General features: G+C 39.1%; 2 protein-coding genes across 6 annotated transcripts in view; one reads left to right on the top strand and one right to left on the bottom strand.

Moving 5' to 3' along the window:
• The window catches only part of KCNIP4 (potassium voltage-gated channel interacting protein 4), a 1243239-nt gene that overhangs the window by 1212523 nt on the left and 12759 nt on the right, over window positions 1-17957 (top strand). For all 4 annotated transcript variants that reach the window (XM_033213877.1, XM_033213880.1, XM_033213879.1 and 1 more), the window contains 2 exons: window positions 2221-2290; window positions 11518-11588. In XM_033213877.1, coding sequence (XP_033069768.1) covers window positions 2221-2290; window positions 11518-11588 — 141 coding nt within the window. The remainder of the gene's footprint in view (window positions 1-2220; window positions 2291-11517; window positions 11589-17957) is intronic.
• The window catches only part of PACRGL (parkin coregulated like), a 42892-nt gene continuing 33318 nt past the window's right edge, over window positions 8384-17957 (bottom strand). For both annotated transcript variants that reach the window (XR_004437861.1, XR_004437863.1), the window contains one exon: window positions 8384-8575. The gene's annotated coding sequence lies outside the window, so the exon portion shown is untranslated. The remainder of the gene's footprint in view (window positions 8576-17957) is intronic.

The raw sequence follows: 17957 nt of genomic DNA, 5'->3' as shown, positions 1-17957 counted from the left end.
CTTAAGCTGATTCAATCATGCCCCTTCACATTATAGAGGGCATTCTGCTTTACTTAAAGTCCACCAGCTTAAATGTATTGAAAGTAATAGCAAAAACCACAATTACTTTTGCATCCATGTAATCTCAAAAACAACCTTATAGAACTATCCAGAATAATGCTTGACCAAACACTTGGACACTATGACCCAGACAAGTTAAACACATAAAATCAACCATCACAGTTCACTTGCCTGCTCTTTTGTTTTTGGTTGTTTTTTTCTTTGCTCCAATTCTCTTAGGTCCTTGAGGTCATCATTATTTCCCTAGGGGTCATCTAATATGAAACCTTGTTGTGACCTGGAGAGTCCCAAGTCCACATTCCAGCTTCCCCACTGGCTTAGTGTGTAACAAAGTGCTTTGCCACTCAGCACCTCCAGTTCTGCCTCTGTGAATGGAGCTATTTTGCCTACCTAAGCTCATTATCATTAACAAATGGGATAAAACCATATTGAGAAGCTCTGTAAACACAAATTCACATTGGAACTGCTAACATTGTTTATGTATCAAAGGTCCTACCTTTCAAAACAACAAATGAGAAAATAGAAAATTCTGCAGGTGAAGCACATTTCAGTTGAGTAACTGCCTCATTGGAATAAAGAAAGACCAAATTCAGAAAGTAAGTTTATTAGTGAGGGAACAATGATTTAAAGGGTTACGTGATGTTTTAAATACTACCGTAGGTGATTGATAAAGATGCCAGGCACAGTATTGAATTTAGAGTACACAGAATATTCATGTCTAAAGTCAGGCCTGTTGGGGAGTTAGCACACCATTCATCCTTCCCCAGTGAACTTAGTCCTGGGTGGACGTTAGGTGGCGTGGGAGTGCTGTGACAGCTAGAGTCAGGGGAGCTCTGATCACATGGGACTGTTCACGAGAATCTACTACGAGACTAAACAGAACTTACCACTTCTCCACTTATAATGTACAGTTGACTCTTGAACAACACTAGCTGGAAGTGTGTGGGTCCACTTATATGTGGATTTTTGCCAGTAAATATAGTCGCCCCTCTGAATTTGCAGCTTCAGCATCCACAGCCAAATGCAGATCAAAGATACAGGACAGGAAGGACCAACTTCTGTTATCTGCAGGTTCTACAGTGCCAAGTGTGGGACTTGAGTGTGCAGGGATTTTGGTATTCATGGTGGTCCTGGAAGCAATGCACCATGGATAACAAAGGATCATCGTACAGTTAATATCTCACATGTGATTCAATTCTGGACTATCATGTGATTGTCAGTCTCCACCACTCAGGGGGCCTCTATGCCTGACATTCTTAACCAGAATGGTTCTTATAACTTCAAAAAATGGAGGAATTTCCAGAGATTGGGGGACAATTTGCTTGCTCAAACCTTATATTCACCACCAAGGTAGCCCCCTTCTGACACTTTAAAGTTTCTTTTTTTTTTTTTTTTTTTTTTTTTTTTAGCAAAAATGCCAAAACCACTCTCAGAGGGCTAGCCTTGCCCTATGGCCCCTCCCGGTCAGTAGTCCAACATGGGTGTAGTTCCCAAGATCAATGTCCATCGTTCTTTAATAAGTTGACCCAGGGACAAAAGTGGGGATCTGTTAAGCCCAGGCCATGCCGTTTCTTTGCAGACTCTCCTTTCCAGAAGTTCAAAAATATCATGGGATTCTATCTCACCCAAGGTCACTTGTTACAGAACCATGTCTCGGGTATGCCTAGACATCCTGCTAACAAGCATTAGTATCTATTCCTGCTTGAAACTTCTTGAGCCACTGGAGATGCCAATGGAGTAATTTTGCCATTGAACCAAAGATTATGTGGGTTCAGAAAACCTGGAGAAGACAAAACCAAGATTCACCAAAGACCATATTATAAACATCTTGCAACATGCTTGCTGTGTGAAAAAGAAATGCAGTTTCCTTTTACTTCATTTATAATAAACAGATGTGTTCTTAAAAGCAGCACTGTGTTTCTGAATACATCACACCTTTGATACTTAATATGCAAAGATATTTACATCTACATTTTTTTTCCTGTGAGGACTGGAACAAAGATAAGTTTATAGTGTGCTTTTATTCCCTTTGTAATAATGGATGAATGGTTAACTTTCTTGGTGCAGCTTTGCGTGGTAGGCGGTTCTGTTTCAAAATGTGCAAAAAAAATCAGTTTTATGAGTACTTTGTTCATTTTGCTTCTCTGCCACTTTCCCTAGGAATGCCCCAGTGGTGTCGTTAATGAAGAAACCTTCAAAGAGATTTACTCACAGTTCTTTCCACAGGGAGGTAAGTACAAATGTGGACTCGTTAACATACTGTCAGAGTTACAATTATGCTTGCAGTGTTGAGTTTAGTTTAATTTTTCATAGTATGATGCTACATTTTTAATCGTTATGTAAAAGAATGCATAGCATGCAAGTGCATGTAATTTTTAATGTATCATAAAAGCCAGCGCTTAGAAATTTTCTTTTTTTTTTTTTTTTTTTTTTTTTTTTTTTTTTTTGAGAAGGAGTCTCGCTCTGTCACCCAGGCTGGAGTGCAGTGGCCGGATCTCAGCTCACTGCAAGCTCCGCCTCCCGGGTTCACGCCATTCTCCTGCCTCAGCCTCCCGAGTAGCTGGGACTACAGGCGCCGCCACGTCGCCCGGCTAGTTTTTTTTTTTTTTGTATTTTTAGTAGAGACGGGGTTTCACCGTGTTAGCCAGGATGGTCTCGATCTCCTGACCTCGTGATCCGCCCGTCTCGGCCTCACAGGCTTGAGCCACCGCGCCCGGCCAGAAATTTTCAAATATCCAAGAGGATACTCTTTAGTTGAATACAACTATTACTGTGTGCCCAGTACTGTGTCTCTCAAATGCACAATGCTTTCTATTACGAGGGTGCTCAAAATGCCACAAAGCTCATTCACATGCATTATAGGTCTCACTTGATTCTCCCAACTCTCAAAATTAGGACAAACATGATTATCCTCCATTTACAGATATGAAATCTGGGGATTGGAGAAGGTAAATGGTTTGCTCAGGGCCACATATTGACTCAGTGGCAGATCTGGGTTATAACCTAGATTTTCTGCAGCCTCCCCTTGTATATTTTCTGCTGTTTTCTTTTACTAACTCTTTACTGTGCTCCCTCATCTGAGAAAATTAAAACCATCCTAGATATTATTTTAACTGGAAAGAAAACACAAGGATAGCGTAATGATAACACATGCATGTTAGAGAGGAATGAAAAGATATTCTTGCCATTGGACCTTACAGTTTTTCTTTCAATCACCTAATAGATGCCCAACTCATATTTGTCCCACAGCCTATGGTGTACCCAGCCATGTGTGAGGTGCTGATCATGTAGAAGGAATAAGAGGAATAGGATGTGGTCTTTCTCCAAAATAATGTTATAGCTTAGTGTAGCAGATGGACAATGTCAATCTCAAGTGTAACTGTGATTATGGGAGTTAAAAAATGATATTCTGAGGGCACAGTGCTGGCATGATTAAATTAGCTGCAGGACAGAGAGGACATAAAAAGAGTCTCGCCAGATGAGTTGAACCTGAGCTGAAGTTGTTGCCATTCAGAAAGCATCTAATATGTGCCTGTCCCTGGCATGCCTCACCATCTAACAACCCCATCTGTAACCCTCATTTTTTTATAGATATACACGTGAAAACTAAGGTGCAGAGAGCTTGATCCATTTCCAAAGTATATAGTCTTGCTCTCCCATTATACCTCTCAGGAGAAGTTCACTTCTGAGTATGATGTCTTCCCGCTTTAAAAGCCACTAGGGACATAACATTTTAGGCAAATGGGACGCTTGGGTCAGAGCATAGAACTGAAGGTGGGCATTTGCGGGAAATTGCCAGGATTTGGGTGTGAATAGCGTAGAGAGTGTACAATGGAGGGTGAAATGTCCTAGACAGTCAAGGATGCCATATGAAGAAATGGGACTTTATCCTTGAGGTGAAGCAAAGCCACTGAGAAGTTTAAGTGGGATCTGTTACAGTCAGATTTGTCTTTGGGATACATTTCACTGATAGGTCTGTGGAAGATTAGCTTGAGGTCAGCAATACTGCAGGCGGGGGATACTAATTAGAAGATTACTACTGTAGGAGGCAAAACAATAAGGTCTTTAAACAAGGATTTGCATAGGAGAAATTGAGAAGTGGGGACAGATTACAGACATATTTAGATGACAAAAATGGAAGAATTTAGTGATGAACTAGCTTTTTGTGGCATAAAAAGATAAAGAGAGGAGTTTGTGATACCTTCCAGGAGTCCATCGTGGACACCAGGTGACTCTTTACAGGAGGAGTAGTGGGATAATGATCTCAGTTTTGGACAAATTACATCTGAGGTGCCTGTGGGGATTTAGACTCAACTAGAAGTTGGTACAGATTTGAGGCTCAGAGGACAAGTCAGAGAAAGAGACAGGGATTTGAGAATTATTAATCAGGAAGTACTGGTTAAATCCATGATGTAGATGAGGTTACTGGGGGAGTTATACAAGGTGGCGAGCTCCATGAGGCCAGCAGGAAACTCCAGAACACATGTCAAGAACCATAAGGAAAAGGCATCCACAAAGGAGACAGAGAATGAACAGTTTATGGAAATAAACACAACAGAGATTGATAGTTTGGAAATGAAACAATAAAGTCTAGTAAGGTAAGAATCCGAAGGTCTCTTTGGGGTGTGGCAACATGGGAGTCATTACTGGGCATGATCAGGACAGCCCAAGTGCCCTGGATGAAGTACTAGGGAGTGGAGCGCACAAGCAGAAGCCAAATTGCAGAGGGTGAAAAGGAGGATGAGAAGAAAGCAGCAACCACCAATAGAGACAGCACTTACAGAAAGCTTTGCTGGAAGAGTGATGAGGAGGAAACTGGCCATAGTGCTGGGTAGATACCAGTGGAAGACTTTAGTTTTAATGTAGAAGAGATTGGACATTGTTTATACACAGGGAAGGAGCTGGTAAAGGAGATGTTAATAGCTTTAGGATAGAAAAGAAAAGAGATAAATAGGATTCAGATTTGGAGGAAAAAGATAGTGATGGGTTGGGATGGTGGAGTCCATGAATCGGGAGTTCAGGAAGGTTTCACCTCAAGTCAGGAGGGAATCATCTAGTACTTCCTTTCAACTCTGATGTCTACTCAACATAGGGGACAATTGTTTCTCTCTGTGATTATGGCCAGAGTTGACTTTGCCATTGACCTTGCTAATTGGCCTTTTATTTTACTAATTACCACTTAAAGGAGCCACCATTATCTCCTGCCAAAATAAACACAGTAGTCTCCAAACTGACTTCTCTGATTCTGATGACCCCTCCCCGAACCATAGTCTACTCTTAAAAATGAGTCAGTGATCCCATTAAAATGTAAGCAAATCATGTTACTGCTCTGCTCAAAACCATACCATTCCATAGAACATAAGCCACAACCTATAGAGTGGCCTACACATGGTGGCCATCCCACCAGCACACTAGCCATGATGCTGCTCCTGTGTCTTTGAACTTGCTGTTCCCTCTGCCTGAAATTCTCTTCTCCCAAATATCTATCTCAATATCTCATCACCTTTGCATTTACTCCAATGCCACTTTCTCAGTGAGACTTGCCCTGATCACTCTATCTTAAATTACAATGCCTTGAACATTCCTCCTTCCCCTGCTTTATGTCTCTCTATAGCACTCGAGACAATCCAATAATATATATTTCACTTGTACTATTGTTGTTTTTGTCTTTGTCTCCACTAGAATGTCAGCTCCAGGGGAACAGAGGATTTCTCCACTTTGTTTACTGTTGTATCCACAGGTCACGGGACAGTAACTGACAAGTAATAGCACTTGATAAATACTTTTTGCATGAATGAATGAATGACGCCCACCTCACATGGTGGCTATCACTGTACAATGGAATAGTATCTGTAAAAGGCTCTTTGAAAAGTCTACAGCACTTAAGTATTAGTTGTTTCATACAAGAGTCAGGTTTCCTTTAGGGTTTTAATCCCATTTGGTTTTAGCTAGTTTAGTGGATTTAAAACAATTCTGTGCCTGACTTGTCAAAACAATTTTTTGTTTTCGATGGACTTTTAAGAGAATTAAATTAGAATTCTAAGAAAACACAGGAAGACTTGTTATTAAGTGAATTTGGATATACTTTGGACGATAACTCTCCCACCCCATCTCATTACTACAGTGCAGAGGGGAGGGCCCTTCTAACAGACCACAGACAGGTATTGGTTATAGTACCTGATGCCAAGATTATAATGGGTTCACTGTCTGCACTAATGAGAGATTAATTTGGGGAATTAACTACCTCATATTTTTCTAAATTGTTTAAAACCCATGGATTTTTTAAAGAAAAATTATATTTACTGAGTGCCTACCAACATCTTAATAAGCATTAATATCAAAGCACCAATGCAGATGAAAATCCTCATTTTTCAATCATTTCAAATCAAGTTATTACATACTAAAACTTGGATACAGCTCCACATTAAAATTATATCTTTATTTGAAAAATAACACTTCTGCATTAGAGAACATCTTCTTAAACACAGCACATCTATTTTGCAAAGGATTCCTGTTACAAAATCCAAAGGGACTAGGAATTTGAGAAAAAATTACTGTTACAGTCTTAACATTTGATTATTCATGTTAATTGAATGCAGAAATCTGAACACATGGCATTGCTGAAGGAAATGAAATATTTTAAAGAATTATGATTTGCTTTGCTTTTAAAAAATTAATATCATACATACAAATTGTTTCTTATATGTGGCCAGAAAAGGAAAAATGTCCTAAGGAAGAACGTGATCTCTGATGGCAAGCAAATTCATGTGATGGCCATCCTTACACTTCCACGGAGCCATCGTTTATTCAGGATGATGGTCTGAATGCAACAGGTTTTCTCATTATGAACAGTAACACTGATGGGTCCATAAATCACAACATCTCACCATTTCCTCCAGGAAAGTGCTTTGTCTTATCTACAGAACTCTCTGTAATTTGTATTGTGTCAGGCTGTTAGCTTTCTCTGTTGCTTTGTGAAACAGTTTATCAAGCCCAACTTGCTTGGTGAGCTGGATGTCAGAAAAAACTGGATTGAACAAAAGCCTCTTGTTTGCAGGGGATAAAGTATGGCTACTGTAAGGCAAGCAGAGAGGAGATGGCTTGTTGGTGCTATTGCCTATATGGTTCGCAAAAACTTTTTAAACTCCACATATAATAGAAGCTTAGTAAGCTTTTAGTTCACTAAACATTTTTAAAGCCCATAAAAATCAGTTTCCTGGGCTATTTCTGCTCATGTTGTAGGAATGCACTTATGTTGTCTACACTAGGCATCTAACAGACAGCTGTTGAATGAACGAACGAATGAATGAATGAATGAACGAGCTCAAGTCATAATAATCTATCAATAAACATTTATTAAGCAGCTGTTGTGTGCAAGGCACTTGAGTCAGATGAGTTCTGTAGACATAAAGGTTAAAATTAAAAAAGACTTCACCCACTGAGTATCCTTGTCCTAGGACAGTATTTCTAACAATTTTTCAGGGTGATTTACAGAGGGCTTATTGACGGAAGCTACTATTTATGCATATGAACTTGCCTTACCACAGTAACGAAGTCATGAATTGTATATTCCAATACATGAAGCTAATTCTATTCTTTGTGCTTGAATTCGATGGGATTAGGGCTTTGGGATAGGAAAAAGAAATAAACCAAATGGATTTCATTCTACAAACCTGGGGCATGATAATCAAGTGTGTTTGTTCAAATACTATGAAGAACGAACTCAAGGGTTATTTGCTATATGCATTGTGTTCTCAATATAATTGGGTTAAGACCTTTGGACTAAGACAGTTCGGAGTTTGTGGATAGACTGCTACCTATCAAGGTACGTAACCTCGAGTAGTTTACTTTTCTTGGCCTCAGGTTGTTTCTCTGTAAAATGTAGCAGTCACATCAAAGAAATCCTCAGTTTTTTTCTACTCCAGTATCCTTGATTTCTAAGAGATGGTATAGGAATATCTTGATTTCATTACCAACTCTACCATGAAGTAACTAGGTGACCTCAGTATGTCACTGAAAGTCCCTATTTTTACCTTTGTTCAATGTAAATACAACGCTAAATAATATCCAAAATGTCTTCCCATCCTAAGAATCTGTAAATTTTGTTGCTCAACTATCAAATCTCAACATTTATTTTTCAGCTTCACAAGTAAAATTATAAGAAACTGAGGCAATCTCAGCTTAACAAACTCAGTAACTATTTTTGTTATGTAAAGAAATGTGATCACGAAGAGATCATAGACGGAGAAGGGAGATCATTGTTACATCTTTTAAGCCCTGGACTGTACTGAAATCTAGATTCCAAGAAGCCAGTTATTCACTCTTTTAACAAATATTTATTGAGTGCCTAAGAACACAGTCGAGTAAAAACAGAACCATAGATGCTTTTGTAGACAGTTTCTCTTTTCGTCATTTTATCCAGTTTTCTGCCTAGCTGGACATTCCCTATGACTTTGCTTCTTTAAGCAAGTAGCTCCACTCCTCTTCTTTAAAACTTTCCACTGTCTTCAAGTGCCTGCCAGAAGAAAAGCAAACTCCATCAGGACCATTGCTTTTTAGGACATAATTTTCTTGTCTTTTATTGAGCGGAAAATTGCATTAAATTAGAGCTCGTCACCTAGACACACAACAGAAATCCTAAAAAAACAAAGTTATTTAAGGTGAAAAGATGTTACATTTGTAAAAGATTTGATCACATGTGTTTAAGGTAGTTGAGATAAAAGTGGCTTGTCCAGGAAATAATAGCTAATATTTATTGAAATTTTAATAAGTATATAGGCTTATTTCTAAACACTTTGCAAATAGTGTCTCATTTAAACTTTATTAAGATCTCTATGAAGGCCAGGCACAGTGGCTCACACCTGTAGATCCCAGCACTTTGGGAGGCGGAGGCAGGCAGATCACCTGAGGTCAGGAGTTTGAGACCAGTCTGGCCAACGTGATGAAACACTGTCTCTATTAAACATACAAAACTTCGCCAGGTGTGGTGGCAGGTGCCTGTAATCCCAGCTCCTTGGGAGGCTGAGGTAGGAGAATTGCTTGAACCCAGGAGGTGGAGGTTGCAGTGAGCCGAGATCGTGCCAGTGCGCTCCAGCCTGGGGCCAAGAGCAAGACTTTGTCTCAAAAAAAAAAAAAAAAAAAAAAATCTATGAAGTACATACTGATATTGTTGTTGTTTTGTAGATGAGGAAACTGAATCACACAAAGATAAAACAACTTGCTTGAGGTCATGCACTTAATCTTTGGTGAAGCTGAGATTTAAATTCAGGCAGTCTGACTCTACTATGCTATTACCAAAACCTCTGTGCATGGATTATCTAGTCTGGGAAGCTGCTGTAACTTCTAAAACCTGCCGAGGCAGATTTAGAAGAACAGGATGTCCTCTGTACCACATTGAGAGCATAATTCCCACATGTCAAGCTTTAAGCTAGAAAAACTCCATTTGAGAAGAACAGTAATTATCACATACATGTTATCTTTTTTTTTTGATTAAAAAAATAGCAAACATCGTTTGTTTTGAGCCATTATTCACAGTGAGTACTGCTTGCTAAGGTAAAGACATTTACTCTGATTGTGAAAACAGGGTAGCAAGAGACTTGCTTAATGAAGCTCATTATAAAATATGCAAAATCTCTTTTTTTTTCCTTCTCCGAAAATAAGTTTAACACACCATCGATCAATTCACATCTCCAGAGGGCACTATGTAGTTCAAGAAGTCTGTGAAAAAGTACTGTTGAGAGTAAAACAACTTTGCAAGTTGAAATAGGCTGCCAATTCTTGATAACTCTATAATGGAGCTTCCCAATAACAGAACTAAGTTTATGGTAATTAACCCCCTGGCTCCATATGCAAAAGGATTTCTTCCTGCAACCTATCAATACTGGAAGGACATCCACTCTAGATGTCACAGTGTTACATATTATTTAGACCCAATTTTGGTGCGTGGTGAGTTCACTGAAAACAGTGCTAGTAATTCCTGTGTTTAAAGATGAGTAGTTCCTCATAGCATATTTAAAAAGTAAGAGATGACCGAAGATGTCACTGTCATTTTAAGAAACTGAGTGTACAATCTACCTCATGAAATGTATAGCCTTCAGTAATGTTAATTACTGCACTGAGGCATTCAGGAAAAACAACTTGTAAGGAGGCCGTGGGCCCTGAGAACCAGGAGAGAAATTTAGATGACCTCTTGACCTCTCTTATCTGGGGAGGGCAATTCTGGACTCCTGTTACTGTGACTTAGCTTCCTGACAGCCTATAAAAAGCAATTCATAAAGTAAAAAGTAAATCAATGATAAGTTAAAACCCAATAAAGGTTAAAAGTTAGAAATAGATGAGATTTAAAACAGAAGATAAAAGGCTAAAGCCAATGAGCGAAAAGGTTACCATTTTATTTTGAAAAGACAAAAAAGGTTAAAATAAAAGGCTAAAGCCCATGAGATGAAACACTGAAAATAATCATGTAAATTTTATCAAGGTTCAAGCACAGAAACCCTTAGGAATGAAAGCTAGGCACTCAGAACAGAAAACAATAAGGAAAAAATACAGACTTTTAAATGAAATGGCAGAAAGCCCAGAGATTAAGGAGACAAAGGAGAAACAGGAGAGGAAGGAAGGAAAAATGAGAGGGGAAGAATACCTGATGGACGCAAACTAAGAAGACCTGTTAGACTTCAGAAGACATAATTGTCCATCATACCCAGATCCTCGAATCCCACCCAGGACCCTGACAGAGTAGGGGCTCCCTACTTCATGCAACTTCATACAACTAGGAACATGTAGGACCACCCAGTCCCCTTCCAACACAGCCACAGAAACTTCCCAAGTGACCACTGACCCCAATCCATCAGCCAACTTCACTGCCTGTGGGCTAGCCTGGTACTGGCTGTAGGCTAGCCTGATTCTCAAGAGTCAGAAAGACCTAAGTTCATGTCCCAGATTTACTCCTTCTTCACTGTGTGACTTTGGGCATGTTTTTCACGCTCTCTAAGTCCCAATATCATTCTCTGAGTTGTAACAATGATGAAAGTTCTAATAATGACAGAGACACTAATAATAGCAACTCGTCTCTGTCTCATTAATATTATTTTTATTACTTTACTTCTAGAGATGGTCTCTCCCAAACACTAAGCAAATTCCAGACAAGTCTCAATCTTCACATCCACCTATGGGACCATTTCTTGTCCCAGTGTTACTCTCATCACCCAGGACTACAGCATTGCCAGCCAGAAACTCATAGAGAATGTTTGTCACCAATGGCCTCCATCTAGATTGCTCATTCCTGTGAATCTCAAACTCTAGTCCTCTACAGAAAGAGGGTAAGCAGTTGTGAAGAAAGCACAAACTAAAGGAGGCAGAGTTAATTCTTCTGGATCAAAGGAAGTTTGGACTGCAATCCAAGACTTATGTTGGATATGGAAACACTGACTTAATGATATTCCCTTTTCACCATTTCAGACTCTACAACATATGCACATTTTCTGTTCAATGCGTTTGATACGGACCACAATGGAGCTGTGAGTTTCGAGGTAAGCCCTGGATTATACTCCTATCATTTGACTTTAGTTTACGCTTTTTAGGAGGAAATGTGAGTTCGGTGATGATTACTTTTGCTCAGGGGAAATAAAGCCCAAGGACATTCCCTTTCTCTCATATAATTGCCAAAAATTATCTTTTAAAAGATGTACGAATTGCAAGCCACATTTAGTTTATTTTCTAGTGCTTTATATTGGCTCATACAGGGAGAGTCCATTTCTTCAACTGCATGTGAAAAGCCCCAGAAGGCAAATGATTTAACTAACAGTTACTGACACCTCCTTATGGGCCAGTCAGTGGTAGGCCTTGGAAATACAAAGATGATAAAGTCAAAAGCCCCGCTGTGGAAGTCTCAGTAAGTGGGGCAAATGGGCAGTAAATTAAATGTAGAAAAAGACTATATTCACCAGTCTGACAATTCTACGAGGAAATCTCTTTTTAAATGACAAACTTTAAGTGATCTGTAGAGAAAGTTGTTTTTGTTTTTGTTTTTGAGAGACAGAGTCTTGCTCTGTCATAAAGGATGGAGTGCAGTGGCACAATCTCAGCTCACTGCAACCTCTGCCACCCAGGTTCAAGTGACTCTCCTGCCTCAAGTCTCTTGAGTAGCTGGGATTACAGGCACTTGCCACCATGTCTGGCTAGAAAGTATTTCATTTCGTTCATGAACTACTGTGTATAATTCTGTTCATGAACTACTGTGTATAATTTCGTTCACGAACTACTGTGTATAATTTCGTTCACGAACTACTGTGTATTTCTAGTAAAATGAAGTATGTCCTAGATACTTACATAGCTTATATATGTATATATATTTCATATATATATATGTAATTCATACGATTCAAATGGTACATGGCAGATCACAAATTGTAGTATATTGATTTAAATATTAGGAGAATAAACCCAACATGAACTCTGATCAGCTGTGAAGGGTTTTATTTTTGTTAGGAAAAATATGTGAAAAATATATACCTCATTTGTTACATTCTGATTTGGTTGTGCTTGGGCTCAGAAGTAGCATTATACATATTTTGCTTCATGATTCCAATTTCTCTTTTCCATATATACATATATATATTTATTTATGGAATATATGTATATAATTTGGAAGATGCATCTTAAATATCAGCAGATATTAAAGATCTTAAATATCAGTGAGGAAGGATGCATCTTAAATATCAGCAGAAATTTTGATGAGAGCCCTGATAAAGGGAAGCAGATGATGAATGAGGTCAGCAAGGAAATGGTACGGGTGCAAAAGGGGCTGCAGCAGGGAAGCCTGCCCAGTGTAATCGATGGACGAAGTCTAAAGGACAGTCAGGAGCTCCCTAAGAGAATAAAGGCTTGAGATGGGATGGGAAGCAATGGAGAGTGGGGCAGAGGCTGGACAGAGTATATCAGGCCTGGGAACCAAGCAAAAACATGTGTACATCATCAAGAAGATAGAATACACAATTGGAGAGCCAAGAGCGTAGGCTGGGGAAGGAGACAGAGGTCAGATCCTGACACGTCTTAGGTGGGAGACTGGACTATCTTGCAAGAGATGAGGAGTCTTTGTAGAATTTTTTGGCAGGGATGTTAATTTATCAGAGCTATGTTCCTGGAAACATGGAGTGTAAGTAGCAGCTAAGTATGCCAAGAGTCCAGACAGGGGCTGATGAAAGCCTGAACTCCAGTAAAGGTATTGCAGGTGAAGCATGAAACAAATTCAAAAGAAATTAAAACAAAATTGGTAGAACTGTATTTCAAAAGAACTGTTATGTTTAAAAGAAAAGTTCATATGGGCATAGGCAGCTATCTGGGTGCAAGGGTTTTGTGGAGTCCAGATGAAAAAAGAAGGGTGCAGCCTTCTGCGATGTAATCCAGCCAGTCACCACAGGGGCAGGATGAACAGGGGCAGCCAAAAACCTCCTCACACATACTCCGTGCTCATGCAGACTGGGTACCACAATTGCAAAGATTCTGGGCCAGGAATCCCAAAACATCATCTCCCATAACTTAAGTGAAAAATATCACTGAGAAAAGAAAAATAAAAGCTGAGAGTGGAGAAGAAATGAACTAAGGTGAGGGAATGAACTAAGTCAAGATGGGGAAGGCAGGTTTATCCTGGGTGTAGAAGCAGCAGTTAGTGGAGGGAGAGGACATGGTTGTGGGAAGAGTGTCCTGGGTACCAGTCTCCATAATGTTTCTTTTGCTAATGGCAGCTTAGGTCACTCCATGATAGTAACTGATCATTTCATGATAATGTCATATTTGTGTTTGCTTCACTTTAGGAATAAGTTTAATTACAGCACAGTCTTAATTTATAACATAGAAGCCAAAGGTTTTACCTAATATAGTTTACCTAATATAAACTTTTATACCTGGCTTCCAGAGGATGAGTAAGGCAAAAACTATTAGTGATTCCATTACTTGAAATTACTTATGTATCAGAAATATACTACCAATTTCCTAGGGCAAATTATATCCAATTTTACATGTAAATTTAGTCTGGTGTTAATGATATGGAACCATGCATAACATTGCTTTTATAATATTTATGTAAAATACCAGTAATTGCAATGAACATTGATTATAATTTGGGAAATTAGTTGTAATGGTTGTATATGATATGCATATTGGTAAAATGCCTTGCCATCTAAGGGAAAACTAATGGCTAAATTAATAAAGTTTAGATGAAAATCAAATTTAAAACTAGGCTGTTGCAGTTACTTTTCTAAATTGATTAGCTACCTGGGAAATCTCTAGAAAACAGAAATGGTTAGGGAATGAACACATTTTGAATAGCAATAGCATACTGAGAAGTAGAGAGACCATCTGATTCTATGATAAAGGATAATGGGAGTTTTCCATTTAATTTGCTTAAACCTGAAAGGCAGAATAAATATGATATGAGGGGCTCTGGATTTGGTATGATGTGATCTAATCTCCATTTTGCTACCCAGTGGCTCTGAGACCCTGGGCTGAGTACTTAACCCTCTTGACCTTAGTATTCATACCACTAAAACATCAGCAACCAAAGCTACTTAAAAAGATAGTGTAAGAATGAAAAAGTCATGTCAGTAAAGGGCTTGGCTCTGTGTCTGGCACCAAACACGTGCTCATTATTTATTAGAAGTTAACTATAGCAGTTATCAGTTGGGGTTTTTTTTTTTTTAATTGTACTTTAAGTTCTGGCATGAGACCTCCCCACCCCTTTATCATTTTTTGTACATTAGGGAACAGATATAATCTCCATTGATATAACCTCCATTGTATACATATGTATACAAGTAAAGTAATTGTGCAAATTACTCTTTGAGAGTTGTTGTGGTTCTAAGTTTGCCACTTCCTACTTGAGAGACTTCAGTTACCACTCAGAAAAGCATGGCGCAAAAATCTTATAAGCCACATTAAGTTTCTCATTTTTCTTTTGCACAAAAAGAGATAGTCATTCCTGTTTTAAACAACTCTTTACTGATATCCCACAAGATAAAAAGAGAGAGGTGCTCAAAGTCCATAGCTATCTTTTAATGTAAATTGGTCCAGGGCATATAATATTTAAGAAGATATGAATCAGATGTCAGCATGTGAATCAGGATACTTTTGTTCACAAATACTAGAAAAGGATACATTAAGTGACCGAAAAACAGTATGATAATTTCTTTGGTTCACAGGAACAAAGAGGCCAGAGATGGGGCTGGCTACAACCTAAGGGTGGGACCCTTTAGGGCTGCAAGAAGAGGCCACAGCTCCTTGGCTGCAGGATTCATTGCTCCTGTTGAGCAAGGAAAGAAGCACATCTCTGTCCTATCGTTCCTCGCAAGACTCTGAGTCTGGGGAGTCATGCTTAGACTTGGACCAGGTTTAGTCAAATGCCAACCACAGATCCAGTTGTCTGGCCAAAGGGATAAATGTACTTCCTAACTTTGCCCAGGTCATGGCTGTATCACTAGACGCAGAGATGGAGTGAGCTTCCACAGAACATCATGGAGCACCAAATGGAAATTTGGGACCTAATAGGGAGGCAAACAATACAAGTCCACAATTGACTTAAAAGTGTTATTTTTATTTATTACTATTATTATACTTTTAAGTTCTAGGGTACATGTGCACAACGTGTAAGTTTGTTACATATGTATACATGTGCCATGTTGGTGTGCTACACCCATTAACTCGTCATTTACATTAGGTATTTCTCCTAATGCTATCCCTCCCCCTACTCCCCACCCCAAGTCAGACCCCAGTGTGTGATGTTCCCCAAACTGTGTCCAAGTGATCTCACTGTTCAATTCCCACCTATGAGTGAGAACATGCAGTGTTTGGCTTTCTGTCCTTGCAATAGTTTGCTCAGAATGATGGTTTCCAGCTTCATCCATGTCCCTACAAGGGACATGAACTCATCCTTTTTTATGCCTGCATAGTACTCCATCGTGTATATGTGCCACATTTTCTTAATCCAGTCTGTCACAGATGGACATCTGGGTTGGTTCCAAGTCTTTGCTCTTGTGAATAGTGCCACAATAAACATATGTATGCATGTGTCTTTATAACAGCATGATTTATAATCCTTTGGGTACACACCCAGTAATGGGATGGCTGGGTCAAATGGTATTTCTAGTTCTAGATCCTCGAGGAATCATCACACTGTCTTCCACAATGGTTGAACTAATTTACAGTCCCACCAACAGTGTAAAAGTATTCCTATTTCTCCACGTCCTCTCCAGCATCTGTTGTTTCTTGACTTTCTAATGATCACCACTCTAACTGGTGTGAAATGGTATCTCGTTGTGGTTTTGATTTGCATTTCTCTGATGGCAAGTGATGATGAGCATTTTTTCATGTGTCTGTTGGCTGCATAAATGTCTTCTTTTGAGAAGTGTCTGTTCATGTCCTTCACCCACTTTTTGATGGGGTTGTTTGATTTTTTTCCTGTAAAATTTGTTTAAGTTCTTTCTAGATTCTGGATATTAGCCCTTTGTCAGATGGGTAGACTGCAAAAATGTTCTCCCATTCTGTAGGTTGCCTGTTCACTCTGATGGTAGTTTGTTTTGCGGTGCAGAAGCTTTTTAGTTTAATGAGATCCCATTTGTCAATTTTGGCTTTTGTTGCCCTTGCTTTTGGTGTTTTAGTCATGAAGTCCTTGCCCATGCCTATGTCCTGAATGGTATTGCCTAGGTTTTCTTCTAGGGTTTTTATGGTTTTAGGTCTAACATTTAAGTCTTTAATCCATCTTGAATTAATTTTTGTATAAGGTGTAAGGAAGGGATCCAGTTTCAGCTTTCTACATATGGCTAGCCAGTTTTCCCAGAACCACTCATTAAACAGGGAATCCTTTCCCCATTGCTTGTTTTCATTGGGTTTGTCAAAGATCAGATGGCTGTAGATGTGTGGTATTATTTCTGAGGGCTCTGTTCTGTTCCATTGGTCTGTATCTCTGTTTTGGTACCAGTACCATGCTGTTTTGGTTACTGTAGCCTTGTAGTATAGTTTGAAGTCAGGTAGTGTGATGCCTCCAGCTTTTGGCTTAGGATTGTTCTTTTGGCTTAGGGTTGTCCTTTTGGCTTAGGATTGTCTTGGCAATTGGGCTCTTTTATGGTTCCATATGAACTTTAAAGTAGTTTTTTCCAATTCTGTGAAGAACGTCATTGGTAGCTTGATGGGGATGGCATTGAATCTGTAAATTACCTTGGGCAGTATAGCCATTTTCACAATATTGATTCTTCCTGTTCATGAGCATGGAATGTTCTTCCGTTGGTTTGTGTCCTCTTTTATTTCATTGAGCAGTGGTTTGTAGTTCTCCTTGAAGAGGTCCTTCACATCCCTTGTAAGTTGGATTCCTAGGTATTTTATTCTCTTTGAAGCAATTGTGAATGGGAGTTCACTCATGATTTGGCTCTGTCTATTATTGGTGTATAGGAATGCTTGTGATTTTTGCACATTGATTTTGTATCTTGAGATCTTTCCTGCTTTCTCTTGTGGGCATTTAGTGCTATAAATTTCCCTCTACACACTGCTGTAAAGGTGTCCCAGAGATTCTGGTATGTTGTGTCTTTGTTCCCATTAGTTTCAAAGAACATCTTCATTTCTGCCTTCATTTTATTATTTACCCAGTAGTCATTCGGGAGCAGGTTGTTCAGTTTCCAACTAGTTGTGTGGTTTTGAGTGAGTTTCTTAATCCTGAGTTCTAATTTGATTGCACTGTGGTCTGAGAGACAGTTTGTTATGATTTCTGTTCTTTTACATTTGCTGAGGAGTGCTTTACTTCCAACTATGTGGGCAGTTTTGGAATAAGTGCGATGTGGTGCTGAGAAGACTGTATATTCTGTTGATTTGGGGTGGAGAGTTCTGTAGAAGTCTATTAGGTCTGCTTGGTGCAG

The sequence above is a fragment of the Trachypithecus francoisi genome, unplaced genomic scaffold (genome assembly GCF_009764315.1).
Source record: "Trachypithecus francoisi isolate TF-2019V2 unplaced genomic scaffold, Tfra_2.0 Lachesis_group1, whole genome shotgun sequence".
NCBI classification, from domain to species: domain Eukaryota; kingdom Metazoa; phylum Chordata; class Mammalia; order Primates; family Cercopithecidae; genus Trachypithecus; species Trachypithecus francoisi.
Note: the sequence above shows the minus strand (reverse complement) of the source record. Positions and strands in the feature narration are given on the sequence as shown.